We start from the raw sequence: 17839 nt of genomic DNA on the forward strand, positions 1-17839 counted from the left end.
CAAGACTAAAAACAGATTTTATTTAGCATTTATTAAACCAGGTAGTCCCTTGAAATTAATATTTCTTTTTCTGACATGAATCAGTTATGTAATCATTTTAGGAAGTGAGTGTCATTGTCATCAATCATCATACGTTCTCAGGACATCTTTGCTTCACTAGAAAAAAGTCCTTGTTATATATGTCAGTGTGTGTATATAAATCAAGTAATTGACAAATGAGAAAGTTTAATAGTTTTGTTCAATAACTAACAATATAGGTATTACTACACTGATTTATTAAGAAGCTATAACACAATATGCTAAAAAAATGTTGTAGGTATTTTTTTTAGCTCTGTTTAATGTCCCCACAGTGCAGCACTCTGCTCTCTAGTCGTGAGCGCTCAGCTTCAAACACCAGCAAATGACTCTGCAGTGTCTCCACAGGACCAGACCGTATCAGTGATGGATCATTGTTCTGCATGCATATAAAGATATATGAAAACAAAAATTAGCCATCACAGAGCAGATACACATAGATACGACACATGCATCCTTTAAGTCCTGCATCACAGGTACAAGAAGAGCAAATACAGACAATCTCAAGTGGAAGTAGAACTCAGCAACAACAAATCTTATCTAAAATTAGATATTTAAAAAAAAATTAAAAAAAAAAAAAAAGAGTAATGAGCACTCACTGCCACAGCAGAAATGAAGGCATGTATAAGGCAGTAGTCTGCTCCACCGTGTCCACTCATACCGAACTGCCTGGTAATGTTATAGTCTGCTGTGTGCTTTCTGGATTTCTGGGTCAGGAAGTTGAACACATGGATCTCGTGGCCATTGCATGAGAGCTCGCCCTGAGAAGACCCAGTTCATTATGTAGGAAAGAGCTGAATTTTAGTAACAAACTTAACTCTATGTTTATCAAATACTAAAGATTCAAGGAGATATCATTTCATCAGTCGCACATCAGTAGTATGAATGATAGCTCATTGAACTGGTTTTATCAAAAAGGTTTTTGTCTGAATATTGAAACTTTGGACACCCTCAAAAACAGGACAAAGCAAAACTGAAAGTATTGTAAAACAACTGGATCCGTTTTATCAAATAAGGAATTGCTAAAATATAATAGTTTTTAAATCAAATGGTCATAAAAAAAAACCATGAAAATACACAGATTTCTGTGAAAGTATGACGAGGCAGGAAATCCCTAATTATAATAACATATCATTGTTAAAACCATATTTCAACATATTATGGAATGGGTGATTTTGGTCTGCGGTTCTACTTTATGATGCAGAAGAGTGCCTTTGTCCTATGAAGTAAATAACATGCTTCTAACAGTTTGAACTGTTACAGGGTCTATAAGGATTAACAGTGCTGTGATATATAATGTTTCTTACCTGCTGTATCTGTAAGCATTCACACTTTTACTTTTATATAATTCATTTGCTAATTAATGTGTTTCTATGTGATTTTCTTCAGTCTCTCATTCTCATCTTTCCCAGAGACATTAATTACAGTCCTACCTTGCTGCCGTAAATGGTTGTTTTTCGCTTACAAATCTCCTCAGTGAATGCCACCATGGAAAAGGCTGCCGTCACACCCCCTTCAAACTCCATGTTGACAACCTGCACAGGAGATCAGAAAAGTTAAAAGAGATAAAAGGAAAGAATCGCAGACCAAATAAATAAATAAACAAAGTGCAGTCTGGGAATTCGTATGCCAGTCAGCTGATTTAAGCTATGGGGACAATGTCCAATATTTTGGGCAAATGCACATAATTACAAAACAAAAACTCATCTCAGCAACAACTGATGGTTCTGTAATTACAGTCCTCCAAATTCAACCTGTCTTTTAGTCTCACACACACCATCTTCCTGCTTGCAACAAAGCCTGCTTAAATATGAGAGGTACAGTATAGAACTGCAAAACAGCAGAAACCAGAAAGCTTCTTGTGCTAAAAAATAAATAAATAAATAATAAATTTCACTGTGTTTAAGTTATTTTAACTCATATGCAGATAACTGTTTGTTGAGATTAAAGAAAAAAGAAAGTACACATAATGAAAGTGGTGCAGGTAGAAGTACAATATATTCTGTATATTCTAAATGCATCTTTGATGCCTGATAGGAACCTAATACTGCATAACTGAGTCAGAAAGGGTCAGTGCTGCAGATTTCACAGTGTTTTCTAACCTGGTTACTGCAGACGTCATTGTCACACTCATAGACACAGCGGCCATACGGTCCAGTCTTCAATGCCTCTGTTACTGACTCAATGTCTGGGAGTGAATTGGGGCATATGACTGATACTGGCCAGCCAGTGTGACCCTAGCACACAAACATACAAAACACAAAAATTATTTATAAGAAGTATATAAAAAAAAAGTACATAAATGATGAAAGTAAATTGGTGAAATTTTTACCTTCTTCACACTGTCCAAGTAGATTTTGCATGCTGAGTACGGGCAGTCTTTTTCTACTGAACAGTTAAGGCAGCGATCTGCAGCCCCTGCTGGCTGACACAAAACTAGTAACGTCACATTTTATATTCATGCTTAGTACAGAGATTTCTACCCATCATGGCTACTGATTATCTTCATTTGATCACTGAACAGACAACATACCTTGTTGTCTTTATTGAAGTGGGTGACGGATCCAAATGACGACACTTTCACACACCTGCCAAGAACAAACTGCCAGAGTAAATAATCAAACTACACAAAAAAAACATCCCCATTTACCTCTAGTCCAACAAAATTGGGCTAAACATGTAGTTTTCTAGCTGTTTTAGGCCAAAATAAAAGAGAAAGAAAATCTTACTTTTGAACATTGAGCCTTGAGTTTAATCATTGACTACTGTCTAATGATATACCTGCGCCCTCCAGCCCAGTGATGTATGAGGTCAATGTCATGGCAAGATTTAGTGAGAAGAGCAAAAGAGCTCTCTGCTTCGTTTCTCCAGTTCCCTCTAACAAACGAGTGAGCAAAGTGATAAAACCCAACCTGGAAGAAAGATCGATTCTGTTTTTAACCATGCTGCAGAAATGTTAACATTGAATAACACTTTAAAAACCTTGAAAAAACCCAAAACATAACAAAAACATACAATGCTACAAAATTTTGTCCACAGGCCACAACTATGTGCAAATGTCTCCAAATTATGATTTTCTTAATGAATATGTTAATTATGAAATTATGTCTTATATTGCAATATAATATTAACAACAAAAGAAAAATCAACATGTGTCTGTTAAATTCAATTTAACAATGGTAATAATAATAATAATAATAATGATAATAATAATAATAATTATTATTATTATTATCATTATTATGTTTCTATCGTATCTGCCTGCTCACCGGTTCCAGGTGCTGAATATGGATCACTTCACCTATGACTCCAGCGTCTATGAGCTCCTGTAAAAGACCATTTATTTTTATAAATTAAAAAAAACAGCAAAACCCTCATACAGATTTTGTAAATTTTCTTTACCACTTTCCCAAGTATGAGAAAATTGTAGTTTTGACTTAATCAAGTCAAAACAGCCTCAGCACTCTTGATTAAAATGCTGTTTTGGATGGGGTTTTTTTGCACTTTCACAAACACAAAAGAGTGCTCTGTTTGCTTATTTTTCCTCAATCCTGCTGATTCTGTAAATGTGTGGCTGTTTTGAATGAGAAAGAGTTCCTATAGATTTTAGGCAGATGAAGTTTAAGCGTTTGAACCCACAATAGATTCCACTACCTGCTGAAGAAAACTGTCACAGCTGGATAAAGTGCACTAGAAAATGCTCACCTTTATCTTGTGGATGACTGGATCGTACCGGAGAACATGACCCACGGACAGCATCACGCCGCTCTGAATGCAAGCCTCCACGATCGCCGTGCAGTCTTCTACAGTTGTCTGAAGTCATGTGGGGACATTAAAAGCGGGACGCTGTGCTTCAGTTTGATGTAAAATACTGAGGGTGTGTGGTTTTGTTAAAGCTTTTGCTCAGAATAGTGAATCGTGAAAGCAACTAAAACAAACAACTGTTGGGTCACTCTAGCTCAAATCAGCAGATTTTAAAGCTTTGAAGTTTGGACACGAAGAACAATTGCTGTAAAAATTTAGCTTCATGTATCAAATACTTTTCCAGATGTCCTTTCTTTGAAAAAAATAATCTGTTGACCCACTTTCAGAAGTTTTTTTTTTTTTTGTACATTAAAGACCTGTTTGAAGATATTTAATATTTAAAACACTATTCAAGATAAGCCTGAAATTTTCACTGGTCTTTCTTGCCATCTGTAATTTTGAACAGATACATAAAAAATGTCTAAGTATTAGCCAGTTTATGGTGTCCTGTAAAGTCCCATATTTGAGCACACACTAATAAAGTTCACATTAAAGAAAATTAAAAGAAAACACAGACTACTTTTAACATTATATTTTAAACTGTATTCTCTAAATGCAAATTTCAAGATAGAAGAAAATATCTTTGCTTGAAGTTGATACTGTTGTTCAAACACTGCCTCAGATTTTAGAATGCTAAAATAAATGGTCTGAGAGAGGTTCAATGGGCCATTTTTCTAAACAATACAAATTAAAAAGTATTTTTTTAAAAGAAGCTAAAATCAAACTGTGTGTCCAAACTTCAGACAATAAAACTTTTGGTGCAAATCAGGGATTAATTATTACTGTAAAATCAGTTCATCAATAACATCCACAAACACTCACTGCCATTGGTTTCTCCAGAAGAACATGGTATCCCTTCTTTGCAAAGGCCACAGCAGGTTCCTAGGAAGCATAAATGTGATCACCATAATAATTAATTTAAGAACATCTCAAAGTAATTTAAACCAATAAATATTTGCTGCAGACAATGTTTACCTTATGGAGGCGATCTGGGGTGCAAATTAACACAGCGTCTGCAAACTTGTCTCTTTCAACTACAGCCTGCCAGTCTGGATAAAAGAGGACTCAGTAAGGACAAGGCAGATAATTATAAGGATTTGATACTTTTTCTCTCTTCCTCTCACCTTCAAATACGTTCTCCTCCACGATTTTGTGTTGTTTTTGAAGTTTGGTCCTTGCAAATTTCCGTGGATCAGCCACTGCAACAACCTGAGGAGGTCAAAGTGAATAAATCAAGGTACGCCCCGTTAAATATTACAACTTACTACGTGACATTGGTAGGAACAGCTTGCATCAATGACTTGAGCAAAGAAGGGTTATAATTAGGAGACTAATTTCAGATTTCAGGTATTTCCTTTCGACAGACGAAGACATGCTGACGTTTTGACAAATGCTTCCCTCAGAAACAGAAGCCTCTCCTAACCTTCATTCGTTCGGGATGAATAGACGCATACTGGGAGTAGATTTCACCCCGACATCCTCCTCCTACCACGATGGCACGGACAGGAGCAGTCATTTTGCCAGCCTGTGAACTTTGATACAAATTAAAGCTTGTAGGTACACCGCCACAAAACCGAAGAAAATACATAATCGTGAGATTACAGGTTGAGCAGTCCTCTACAGATGCACGATACTTCCCTTAATACGGCGATATGTAAATACGTTAAACCTACAGAGATAGGCACAAAATTGCCAATCATTTAAAAGTGGACTAAACTGAGTGATTATTGAACAGGGGACGAGAGGAACTTTGTGAAAGTCGTTAATCGACGTTTGTGGAGAATTTAACTTGCACGTTTAGGCTGTCAGTACCTGTTTTGTCCCATTCAACTGTCACAAACGTCCGTCTCCCGCGTTGGTCAGACGAATACAGGACTACAATTTGTCCAGAGCTCAGCATACAGTCCACTGCAGTGAAAGACTGACCACAAAAACGGAGACTCACTTCTTCGAACAAGAATATCAACCGAGAAAATGTCTGACACTCCCTTAACGCCCCCTGCAGTGTTCACGAGATCGCTCTGCTGTATTCAGTGCACCTCGTAAACTACCACTTCGCACCGCCAGTAGAGGTGAATCTCTGTTTAAAGGTATAAAATCTCACCGCTAGATGTCAAAAGATTGCAGACTGCAATCAATTGAATGCTGATTTCTTACAGGAATTTTCTGACAGGGCAACATGATTGCTTATTCAAGCCAGAGCCTGATCCCATGTCTTCATAATGGATTCATTTTAAGTTTATGAGAATGCATCAATTTATTGGAAGACATAATTACACACTAATCATTTTATATTTGTGAGTACAATATAATTTTGAACAAATCTGAATTAAATGCTTTAAATATCATGAAGAAAGTGTATTAATTTATAACCTACAGTCTCCGCTACGGCAGGCGGCGTAGGAGGCGGTGTGCAGTCAGCAATAAAACACATAGAAGAAGAGGATGACTATAGGTCACGTGAAGCGATCTACTTTACAGTGGTGGCTCAGCGTTTTACTGCAAAGGACTTAGGAACACTTCTGCTACGAGTTATAGTTTTTTTTTTAGTTTTGGTAATTCATTTCGTTGAATTAAAGGGTAGAGTTATACTAAAACAGAATTTTGTAAAATATTTGTCTTACAGCTATAAATCGCGGATTTGTGGTGTTTTGCATATTTCGGTGCTAGTTAACCACGGTTAGCTCGTTAGCTAACGCCAACATGAACATGGACAACTTAAATCAGTCTGTAACAACAGGAGTGCCTTCTACCACATCGTCAACGGCAAGTAATTGCATTGCCAATGATAATACGACAACCAACGTGAGCAGCATCCCGTCGGTCACAAGTAATGGTAACGTAACGTGGCTTTGTTATTGTCTTTGTTATTATTCTGAGAGCATTTGATGATTTCATCTCGCTGTGGAAGTCGGAATTTTCCACGATGTACATTGACTTTGTCAACATTACCAAGCCTGACTGAGAGAAACGCGTACTAACCTGGCTGCCGTCTTACACTAAAGTGATTTAAACATATTTATTACAAAACCTACCAACTACCATGTTTCAGGTTAAGTCCGTATCACTAACTTAACCACTGTAGCAATTTTTAGATTGTTGGTACAGTAATTTGCAAAAGTCTCAAGCCATCCATGATTTCCTTATATTTTGCCAGGGCAGATTGGAAATGGGTACAGTGTATTGCAAAAATGTTAGTATATAAGGTAAAAACAGTTTGTGCAATTCTCACAAGCTTGAAAATAAAGTGAATATTTGATATGATCACCTTTATTATTTAAAGAGCTTGAATTCTCTCAGGCAAGCTTTCTTGTAGGTTCTTTAAGTCGTCACAGAAAGTTCTGATTCTATTTATCTGACTGTTGAGATATGTTTTATCACTCATTCAAGTGACGTCTTCAGTTTCAGCTGACTGTGGGGTCCCCAACCTTGTGAACATTACATTTGCATAAAGACTGAAACTAACACAACTGACTAACTGTTAGGTCAGTTTCCTGATTACTAATATAGAAATTGTCATGATCATTAATTAATGGCCATGGGTACCGTTCAGTGAGAGTTGGGGAATTGGTGCAGTCACAGCATTGTGAGATGGTGAAAGACCCTTTGGCCCCAACCTTAAGATAGATTTAATTTTTATGTAAAAATGGGAAACTACTTCTCCAAGTAGTCTTTAGCAATAGTTTTCCAGGCTTCTTGAAGGACATCTAAAGCTTCTTTGGATGTTGGCTGCCTTTTGCTATGTTGTCTGTCAAGGTGGTCCAACTATTCTTCAGTAAAGTTGAAGTTTGTTCTTTGGGATCCCGATCCATGAGTGATAGTGCTTAATTGTATATTTTTCTTTCCAGGTATTTTTTAATGCATTAGCAATATGTTTGGCGTCATTGTCATGCTAAAAGATGAAACTGTGTCCAGATAGTTTTTTGTGGTGGATATCAAAATCTGACCCTATTCATGTGTGTTTATAATTTAATCAAGTTTACCTAAATCCTCAACACCACTGGCCAAATAACCAAGCGGCAAAAGGTGCAACTTATCCTTTAGGTGCAGATGCACAGCTACACTCTTTTGATGATACAAATGTTCACATTTTGGACTGACAAAACAGATGGTTTGAAAGAGGAGTAAAATAGGCCATCTTTGCCCTGTGTCAACAAACATCACTGAACACAAGCTGCCACCTTCAATGCTATCTTGAGATCCCTTTCCAGACACTTCAACCCTTGACTCAGGTAACCTCAATAGGTCATGATAGGGAGGGGCAAGGTCTCACTTTAATTTCACTTGAAACCTCTGGTTTAATGACTCATTCCCTTTTTTAACTCCTTGGCTCATGTCATGTCACACATGATTAATAGTAGGTCAACGATTATCTCCAAAGGTGACATTCTGCACTAGGGTTTAAATATCTGGGACTCTCCACCTTCGTTATTTGAACTGAAGAAGCTTTTGGATAAGATGTGAAACGTCTTCACAAACTTAAAGAAGTTCAGTTGGCCTCCTTTTGCCTAATTTTCCAGAGGGGTAAAGCCACCCTTTTTCCAAGCATTTAATAGACCCTTCTTGATGTCTCTTTTTATAGCTTCGTCCTCATCAGCTGTGGTGACACCGTCTGCAGACACATCTGTTTCCAATGGAGTGTATGTTCCTGGTGGCATCACCAATGGAGATGTGAAGCCTGCTGTTTCCACCACGCCACTGGCTGATTTCCTCATGCAGCTGGAAGAGTACACTCCCACGGTAAGTCAGCTAGCCCTGCTACATCATATCTTCACATGTTTATGACGGTAATGTTTCTTAATCAGTGCTTGATTGGCATATACATAAGTAGTTATTAAACCCCCCCATCCCCATCAGATTCCTGATGCAGTCACAGGCTACTACCTCAACCGGGCTGGCTTTGAGGCTTCTGATCCAAGGATGTGAGTACACTCAATTCTGGTCTAATGTCATGGACTTGTCAGTTTAGACATTAAATACAGCAAAAAGGCTCCACCTATACATGTGTCCTTTAAATAGACTGGGAAATTGTATACTAGGAACAGCTTTGTGTCTGTCAGTGTGCACGCATGGAGGAGTACATAATCCTGATATGAGTGTGACTAATAAAACAAACAGCACAAATCATAAGGCTGCTCAGTTGGTACATTCAGAGGTTTGATTGATAGCCACCAATTTACTTAACAAACCTATGACTTAAAAGCCTTTATATAATATGAGTTCACCATTAAAAACCCGAGTTCAAGGCACTGAATGAGTCGGAAATTAATGTAATCTGGCATTGGGAACATGTTGAAGTCACAAATAGATGACTGTATTGTCAAATATTTCTATGCTCCTGCTTAATTTAAAGAATTTCCCAATGGTATACAGCATTTCTTATCTTAATAGTGTATTAGTCAGGTAGCACTGTGCTTTCTGATATTAAAGGGAGTGTTGGCTGATTAGATTTGCTTAAAACAAACTGGCTTTAACCTTTTAACCAAAATGCAACATCTCTAACCTTGTAAGACTCTTTAATGTCAGCTTTGTGATCACTCCGAACAAGATCAGAGAAAATCTGAGGTTTATGTGTGTGGTGTTTTTCAAAGTAAGGATACAGATAGGCTGTAAACCATTAAGGGAAGAAGTCATTAATTATTTTCTTTTTTCCATGCATAGAATTCGTCTGATCTCCCTCGCATCTCAGAAATTTATCTCAGACATTGCCAATGATGCGCTGCAGTACTGCAAAATGAAAGGCACTGCCTCAGGAAGCTCAAGAAGTAAGACAAAGGTAAGCTTGTCTAATTTTAACAGGCACTTTAAATATGATGTACAGTATTTAGAGAGCGCTGTGTGAGTGTTGCTAGAAGAGGAAGGTTTCATCTGCTTTCAGTTATTTTTGTTCCTGATAATTTTCTTCCTCCTCCCGTGTATAGGATAAGAAGTACACATTGACTATGGAGGACCTGACTCCTGCCCTCGCAGAATATGGTGTGAATGTGAAGAAACCTTATTACTTTACATAAAACAATTTCTTTAGAGCTTTTTGCTATTGCTAGTACTTATCTGCCTGCTTGCACAGCAGAGTTTGTGACAACCTGTATTGCTATTTTTTTTTCTCACCTTGAGTTAGAACAACTTTGAGAAATCTTTGCAGTCAATTTGCATTTGGTCATTTGTTTTGTGGCGCAGTCTTTGCAATTTGTTAATTTGTAAAAAATTTGTTTTATTGTGAAAATAAAACCTTTAACAGAAACATTTTCCCACAAAGGTGTCAAAATTAGTAAAGCTAATCTTTTCTGTATGACTTTTGTTCCTCTGCCTTACAGTTCAAATTTCTTCAAATGTATTTTGCTGGATTCAGATCAGGGACATACTTTGTCATAACTTTCTCCTTTTTCTTCTTTAAAACAACTTTGTTAATTGTCGGTCTGTCTGGGATCATTTTCGTTTTGGAAACTTCCCCACTTCCAAAGCTTCTTCAGACTGGGAGCCTCGCTTAAGTATATAAGGTTTCATTTATAATGCTGTCTTAAAATATTGTCTGAACTACAGTCATGCAGCTACATCTCTATACATCCTGGCCGACACAGTTCCTCTTAGACCTTGCTAGAGCCACATGAAACCTACTGCACCCATCAGACAAGGCTTTGTTTTTTGGTGAAGGTCAGATTATCAGTTTTCCTGGACTTTTGTGAACAGTGATTTTTTTTTTCTTTCTTTTTTTTTTTCTCCTCCTTTATGGATGCGGCCCATGACAGCTTTATGTGATGTTCTTCACAAATGTCAGATACCAGAGCAGGACTGACACTCTGGAATTCAAGTGATTTACACCCCCAACATTTTCATTTTGTATTGTATAATTAGTCTAAATTGGAAATTTCACGTGTGAAAGATTTTTTGCTGCTGTATTTATAAGCATAGATTTGAGATTATAGATGGTATAGATTTTAATAAAAGAAAAACTAAGTTCCAGACCTTTACCTTAGCAGTTGATACTCACTTAATGAATTTGATATGGAAAGGACTACTAAATGCAGTAATTTCGTTGACAGTTTTTTAGGTAGAAGTAAAGACAAATTCAGCCTTTTTTTTTAATTTATTTTTTTAAAATAAACTGTTCATTTGTTACGCTGCTATCAGTAGGCATGTCGCCATTATCATTTATTTCCGTACAATCGCGCTTTTGGTGAAGTAAGTCTTTTGTCCGCAGAAGGGATCTGTAGCACGTCTCTCGCGAGACGCCGTAGTTCCGACAGCGCAGATCGTGGTTCAAATGATTGCTGTGTAAATAGCCAAACGTTGCATTTTGTTGTCTCAGAAAGCGGGTAAATCACGACAATGTCGATTCAAGCCTCAAACCCCAACAACCCGGTTGTGTTCTTCGACATTACCATTGGAGGGCAGGTGAGTAGCATCATAAAGACACTTTGAAGCTAACCGGGCAACGTTACCGCGTCACATCAGTGGCAACAATAAAGTTCATAGTCTGGTTAAACCCTGTTAAACGACCTTGTTGTAAAACATACACACCTGATGTACATTATATACAATAAGGGAGGCAAAACATTTATAATCCTTTTCATTATATACGGGTGAGTTTGTTGAACTAATGTTGACGCGGACAGAGAAAGCACGTTGACTTCAAATCGAAGATATCCCGATGTTGTTCAAAAGAATAACCCTCGCAACTAAATGCATATCAGTATGGTACGATAAATTTGTTATGTGACTGTTATTCATCTATTGACACCGTGGAAAAAGCTGCATTTGGAAAAATGACTTTTTGAAAACTTTAGATATGTCTCTCACACGCACACATGTATAGACTTGGTGTGTATGTAAACTTGGGGATTATCCTGTAACAATGCTTCTTGGCCTATTTATTTTCACTTAAATGGTACCACATTTGTGATTTGAGAAGGAGAATTTTGTATGTGGGTTGTGCCCATTAAAATCTTTTCCAATGCCAAATATCTTATTTGCGTTTCACTTTTATTTAGTGTCATTTATCAGATTGGATGATTAAAATCTGAAGAATCAATACATCCTGGCAATTTAACAATTTATTCATTGAACAAACAGCAGCCTCAGTAGCATGTGGAAGACCCATACACAGCCACACCAACCTGGCACCTCCACCTCATGGTGGTCACATACTGTTATGGTGACAGGTAAGGAAACGGTCTTCGTGTGGTCTTGTTGCCCTCAGATGCACACTTCGCCACCGTCTCTGTCATCCCCCATTATACGGATCTTGGCCTTCAACTTGGAGATGGTAGAGGGCTGGGGCTCACTCGGTATTGCTCACACTAAGTATTGCTTGTTTTGCAGAACGCCATCTTGAAGTTGCCATATCTAGAGCAGTCAAGCACAGCATGCTTGGAAAAGACAACATCTGATCACTGTTCTTGCTTATGGGTGCTTCTAATCATTTGCCCATGGCACCTGAGTGCCAGGACCTCCTTTACCTGAGAATCAAAACTAGAATCAATAGCAGAATAAGCTGTTTGGCATTGAAAAAGAAGACATACTCTACCTGCTGCTCAACCCACAAAAGCATTTTCCTTATAGATGTGGCACCATTTAAGGGCAAATAAACAGGATTTCTGACAGTTTAAGATTTAGTGCCAAAAAAATCATTACAACAAAGAAGTAATTGACCAATCACAAATATTGTTTGTGCAAAGTTTATATATGTATGCGAGTGTGTGTATTGAAATACAAGTATTTATAAATTAATATGTATTTTACTTCTTTCTGCATCAAGTGTTATTGGCATTGCCATTCAAGCTTACATTATGTATTAATGTATTTTTAGACAGATTTATTTAATATATTTTTAGAGTTTTAAAAAGAAGTAAATAGTCCTGAAAGTCAATATTATTTTTAGCTTTTTTCTGTGGTGCTTTATGAGCCTGCCCCTTAATAACTAATAGGTGGAAATTTGATCCCATGAGCTCCTTTAAAGACACCGCCCCCAGTTGCATAATGAAGCAGGAACAATGTAAAAAGAAATTAGAGAAAAGATAAAAAGACAAAAGCTATTTAAAACAGAGAGACCAAGAATTATTTTCTATGTTTATCTTTAATTTTTCATTTTGGTTAATGATGGTTCATTGTCTCAGACTCTCGTATTGATTAGTCATATTTTTTTTTTCTTTTTTAAATGAAAGTGACAGAAGTTCCCTTTAACATTAAAAATGAACCGCTATTATCATAACTTGCCTTTGAAAGCATTAAAATAATATACAGACTCTTAAGTACCATATTATGTTAACATGTTAGTTAAGTCCTCTTTTTTTTAATTCATTTTCCTGAATTTTCTAGTTGAAGATTGTTCCATATTTAGGTTTGCTTAAGACTTTGAGAAAAAAATATGTTAGCCTAAGAAAGGAGAATGTCAGTAGTGCTAGTAGCGACTGTTTTTACATAGAATGGTGGTGGTATGAAGTTTGAACTACGTGTACCAGCATATTGTAGTTTTCAGGACACATCTGTCATCTAAAATAATTACAACAAAAGAAAAAAGTCTTCATGAGACCCCTTTACTTATAATAAACAGCCTTATTATTATGATATGGTTAAGTAAAGAAAAGATGTATTTTAGTTACAGCCAATTACAAAATGCCACTGTGAGGTCAGTGTTGGTGTTGCAGTGCGTTCAGTTGTGTTATCTCAGCTTCGTCAGCAGATGGCGTCAGTGTCGGATTAAAAGCTTAGTTTTAAGTCAAGTTTAAGTTTATTCTCCAACTTGGAAATAACATATGATAGAAAAAAGATTACATCCATTGTAGCTGCTGATCATATTTAATGATCTTCATGAACATCCAGAAGAAACTTTGTACCTTTTTTGATTTGTACAAAACAGTCAAGCAGTAGGAGTGGTAAGAGGAAAAAGAAGGTATTGTAAAATAAAATTTTATGATGTCACCTGATTCTAACAGAAGAAGGAATAAATTAGAATCAATCATTCAGTCATGGCATCAGGTGTGTAACTTAGAGTAGACATTTCCTGCAGCATTGACACAGGTGAAACTTTCTTAGTGGCTCATCACATCACGTTTCTTGTAGTGTAGACCAGGGGTGAATTGCCATTCATACTACACCAATTTACTAATAGATAAAGAAGAAAAAAAATTACAATTACAACAACTATTACGAAGGGGCCACGGTTACATAAAATAAAAAAGAAACAAAAAAATACAAATACAAAAACCAAAAAAAGCCCCAATAAACCAAGAAGCACTCAGCGTGGAAACCGTCACCAAGGCAGCTCACACTCTGAGCAGTATTTACTTTTATTAGAATAGTATTGTATTTTGTGTAATATATTATTATTTATTTTTTTCTTTTTCTTTTTTAATTCTTAAAGTACTTGCTTTAAAACATAGTATAGTAAATATAATATAAACTTCTGGTAACCTATATCGCTTATGCTGGCAGTGCAAACAGTGGCTGTAAGATATTTTAAAACGGCCTTTAGCACATTGACCTTCAGATGAATCTATTTATCTTAAAGATGATGTCAGAGGTCAAATGTGAGTTAGTTTTAACCTTTTTTGTTGTTTGTATATGTTTGCAATACACATCACAACTTTAACAGTCATAGTTTCTAAGTTATAAGTCTGTTTGGCAATTTTTGACCAATAAAACATTAAGCTGACCTTGAATAGCTTGGTGGATATAAGTCAGATTTGAATAGATTGTTAATAGGACCTCATTCTAGACCCCTACAAAGTTTGCTATTCAAAGCTTTTTCAGTCAGTGTGTTTAAAGACAGAATGATGCTTACATATACAAACATTATCAAAAACCTAGACGGGGGTAAAAATGACATTTTCTTTGAATTAACATAAACTCTGTTTATAATTACAGGACAGTCTGACCAATGAGCTGCCAAAACCTTTCTGTAATGTTATACATTTCTTACACTTTAAGTCCAGCTGTGTTGACAGATTTCTTTTATTTACTACAGCAATATTTCTTTATCATATAGAAAAACTTGTCCCATGCATAGGGATTCGATGCACTTAGCATCAAAGTCTGCTGTATGTGGCCCACGTTGTACAATGAGTTTGACTTTCCATCTAGGCTTATGATGTCTGTTACTTTCAGGTTTTTTCTTACACATTGTAAGTATTTCTCTTCTCTTTTGATGGGTTGAGCTCAGGAACCATCAGCTCGGGTTGCATTTCTGTGCTTATATGCCAGTAAATGTGCCATGAGCACAGATTTTCTGGTAAATTGGTGTGTGGCCCTAGAGTCTTGCTCTTTACCCAGAATAGCACACCCAGCAGTAAACTGTTGGTGCATTCCAGCCACAACAGGTTAACAGAGATGTATGCAGGTACTCCAAGGCCAAAAACCAAACAGGCCAGAGACACAGCAAGAAAAGGCATCCAGAATGTGGCAAAGCCCAGTATTAGACTGATCCAGAGAGGCGGTCGATGGTGGATTGTATGTGTCAGGTAACTCTTTTCATCACCTTTTGTCTCTGGGCAGAGGGTTGAAGTGAGTAGCAAGTTGTTCCCCACCTTCTCTTGTTCTTCCACTGCTTCACAGAACTTGTCAGCATCTCTTACCCACTGGGGAATATGTGAGCAAAATGGTAGCAGTGCTAAAAGGATTGCAGTGAAAATCCCAGCAATGAAGTTGATCACCAGTTTTGACTCCTGCACTTCACACACCAGAGCTTTCTTCAACCTTTTGCCGCAACTCATATCCATCAGTTTAGCATCAGCATGGCTAAAAGAGCACATAAAAGCTAGCAGCCACACGAGAAGTGTCAGGAGTATATTTCCGAGGGTTTTTAAGAAGGCTCTGCCGTTGCTAAGAGCTTTGTCTCTTAAAAGGTAGTCCATTAAACTCAGGCATATCATGGGCAGTGGTAATGCTGCATATGTTGCTGAGGCATTAGTCAAAATGAGGCAGGGTGTAAATGAGTGGACAGGACCCAGTAACCACACAGCTGCCATTAAAATGGTCATCAGCCAGTCAGCCAGTATGATGGACAGGCTGCACGCACTCATAAAGATGGTGTACCGTTTTTGACACCATAAATAAAAGATCACTGTTTCCAGGCCTGCTTTGGAAATTAAAAGTGAAACATACTTTCCAGTGTTGTCTGTGTGACTGGCAGACATGCCCTCCCATTCATGTATAATGGCCATCATTCTGAAAGTGTGGCTTGTGTCAAACAAAGATGGCAACTCTGGCAGCATTTGACTTGGACTGCAGTGTTCAGATGTTCCAGGAAATTCTGTGAAAGACAGCAGAAATTGTATAGACATGATGAAAGCTTATACGGGAGAAAAAACCACAAAAGAGCTTTTAGCTGTGAGTGCAAGGTGAGAAACCACCTATTTTCTGACTCTTCTAGGGCTTTTGTTCTAGGGCTACAGCTATTGATTATTGTAGTTATTGAGTATTCTATCAATTAATCAAGTCATCTGATAAGAAGTACTTTTGCCTTTATTAATGAACAATAGTAAATATTCACAAGAGAAAAAAAACACTACTTTGATTTGATTTAACAGAAACGGGGAGAAAATATAATAAAAGATAAATATAAAAATAAAATAACATGGTAGTTAACAAAAAAGGAAAAACTTTTTTTTTTCATGCCATTGTATTTTTACTTATTTATCACAACCTAAACCACACACTTGGTATTTGGTAGGGGGGGCTGTGATGTCTGCCTTTTACTAACCAGCAAGCATACTGTCTTAAGCCCATGTTGCCCCTAGATAGCACAACAGCAGAAATGATGACAATGCTGTCATAGTTTAATGCAAAGAGTTGTGGTCGTTAGCGAGACGGTGAGCTCACGTGGAATGAAAGAAAACATTGTTCTGCCTTGCAAAACAGCAGCGCTTGTTCCTGTAATCACCATTACACCTTTACTAGGAAAAAGCTGGTGGGACTCTTTTCTGAAACCACTCGATAAACAAGTTTCAACATGAATAAAAGCGAACTTCGCCACTCCCGTCTGCTGCTTTCTTCAGTTAAAATCTACAGTAGAGCTACAGAACGTAAAATACGGAGATGAACTGTAAAGTTAGTTTGATATAATCTTTAAACCAGGAAGCTCGCTGAAGGCTTTTGGCCGCTGTTCTACATTATATGGCAGCAATACCTGCAACAACCAGTGTGAGTCTAAAGGGCGTGGAGTTGGATCATATTTATTTCACGGTTTTAGTAGGATTATTTTTCTGGATTATATTAATATAAATATGTAACACACTGAGCCACTGACCCAGTGCTGCTAGGTTGGACACTGAAATATTATTGTTAATTATTAACATCTATAGCATCAAAACTTCAGTTTTGTACAGGAGGAAGAGTTGCATTGAAGCACAGGGCACGCCTCAGTTCTGAGAATGTCGATAAACTTGTTTATCTTCATTGCAGTCATGCACATTCATTAGATCGCTGAAACATAGGTTAATGTGCACACATGCACAAAAACACAGACACACACCAAGTTTGAAAAGATGAATAAAAATACTTGAGAAAAAAATCCTGATTTAGGTTGTCATAATTCATGCATGACAGGGTTAAATAACGATAATTACAATGAAACATGCCATGCATCTATAGTAATATTAAACAACCAGTGGGTGGCAAGGTATGGAGTGACATATCAGTGTCCAATGTAGTGGTTTATGTGCAAGTATACCATCAACACTGACACAAACACAATAAAACAGCCTTTGAGTAGCTGTCCACTGTAGTGACCACTATGCATGAAAGGGTTAATTGAAGGACTAATAGATAGAACTAGAAAGATTTGCATTTCCTGCGAAAATGCTGTGTGGATGCCTTAACGCTGAAGATGTCTGCTGAAAAAAGCTGAAAAGGTTGAAAAAAAAAAACCAAAAAAATGTTGCCCTGAGCAGGATTCGAACCTGGCCCTTCTGGTACTTAAGGCAGGTTCTCAACTCACTGGGCCAAACTCTTTCTCACAAGGAAG

At 37.2% G+C, this 17839-nt stretch overlaps 4 protein-coding genes across 6 annotated transcripts in view; 2 read left to right on the top strand and 2 right to left on the bottom strand.

Annotated features, from left to right (window-relative positions):
- zgc:154075 (uncharacterized protein LOC556929 homolog) lies at positions 1–5894 on the bottom strand. 2 transcript variants are annotated; one of them, XM_005941172.3, is made up of 14 exons: positions 5692–5893; positions 5303–5411; positions 5004–5088; positions 4855–4928; positions 4702–4761; positions 3781–3888; positions 3345–3401; positions 2857–2987; positions 2609–2663; positions 2408–2500; positions 2178–2312; positions 1509–1610; positions 675–836; positions 1–454 (listed from the first exon to the last, which is right to left on the bottom strand). In XM_005941172.3, exons 1-14 carry the CDS (start codon positions 5703–5705, stop codon positions 326–328), a joined length of 1314 nt encoding a protein of 437 aa, XP_005941234.1. In that variant the 5' UTR covers positions 5706–5893; the 3' UTR covers positions 1–325. The 2 variants fall into 2 exon arrangements, with proteins under 2 accessions (XP_005941234.1, XP_042077043.1); XM_042221109.1 differs by having other exon boundaries at positions 314–462; positions 5692–5894.
- A 419-nt stretch (positions 5895–6313) lies between these two features.
- Positions 6314–10120, top strand: taf10 (TAF10 RNA polymerase II, TATA box binding protein (TBP)-associated factor). Of its 2 annotated transcripts, none has more exons than XM_005941173.2 (5): positions 6314–6715; positions 8462–8619; positions 8737–8801; positions 9541–9655; positions 9801–10120. In XM_005941173.2, exons 1-5 carry the CDS (start codon positions 6583–6585, stop codon positions 9888–9890), a joined length of 561 nt encoding a protein of 186 aa, XP_005941235.1. In that variant the 5' UTR covers positions 6314–6582; the 3' UTR covers positions 9891–10120. The 2 variants fall into 2 exon arrangements, with proteins under 2 accessions (XP_005941235.1, XP_005941236.1); XM_005941174.3 differs by having other exon boundaries at positions 6325–6709.
- Positions 10121–10995: 875 nt separating this feature from the next.
- Positions 10996–17839, top strand: part of ppih (peptidylprolyl isomerase H (cyclophilin H)) — a 27691-nt gene continuing 20847 nt past the window's right edge. The window contains exon 1 of the mRNA XM_005941176.3: positions 10996–11271. Within this exon, the coding sequence (XP_005941238.1) occupies positions 11206–11271 (66 nt within the window). The 5' untranslated portion in view covers positions 10996–11205. The remainder of the gene's footprint in view (positions 11272–17839) is intronic.
- Positions 13033–17839, bottom strand: part of si:dkeyp-100a1.6 (probable G-protein coupled receptor 160) — a 15928-nt gene continuing 11121 nt past the window's right edge. The window contains exon 2 of the mRNA XM_005941175.3: positions 13033–16126. Within this exon, the coding sequence (XP_005941237.1) occupies positions 14991–16088 (1098 nt within the window). The 5' untranslated portion in view covers positions 16089–16126 and the 3' untranslated portion in view covers positions 13033–14990. The remainder of the gene's footprint in view (positions 16127–17839) is intronic.

This window comes from Haplochromis burtoni, unplaced genomic scaffold, assembly GCF_018398535.1.
Source record: "Haplochromis burtoni strain Fernald_Lab_line unplaced genomic scaffold, NCSU_Asbu1 Contig_60, whole genome shotgun sequence".
In the NCBI taxonomy this organism is placed as follows: Eukaryota; Metazoa; Chordata; class Actinopteri; order Cichliformes; family Cichlidae; genus Haplochromis; species Haplochromis burtoni.

Coding starts and splice junctions, on each gene's coding strand:
- zgc:154075 (XM_005941172.3), bottom strand. Junction 2,988..3,344: donor ATATTCAGCACCTGGAACCG/GTGAGCAGGCAG, acceptor TCTTTCTTCCAG/GTTGGGTTTTATCACTTTGC. Junction 1,611..2,177: donor ATGACGTCTGCAGTAACCAG/GTTAGAAAACAC, acceptor TCTCCTGTGCAG/GTTGTCAACATGGAGTTTGA.
- taf10 (XM_005941173.2), top strand. CDS start 6,583: ATGAACATGGACAACTTAAATCAGTCTGTAACAACAGGAGTGCCTTCT. Junction 6,716..8,461: donor CCCGTCGGTCACAAGTAATG/GTAACGTAACGT, acceptor CTCTTTTTATAG/CTTCGTCCTCATCAGCTGTG. Junction 8,802..9,540: donor GAGGCTTCTGATCCAAGGAT/GTGAGTACACTC, acceptor TTCCATGCATAG/AATTCGTCTGATCTCCCTCG.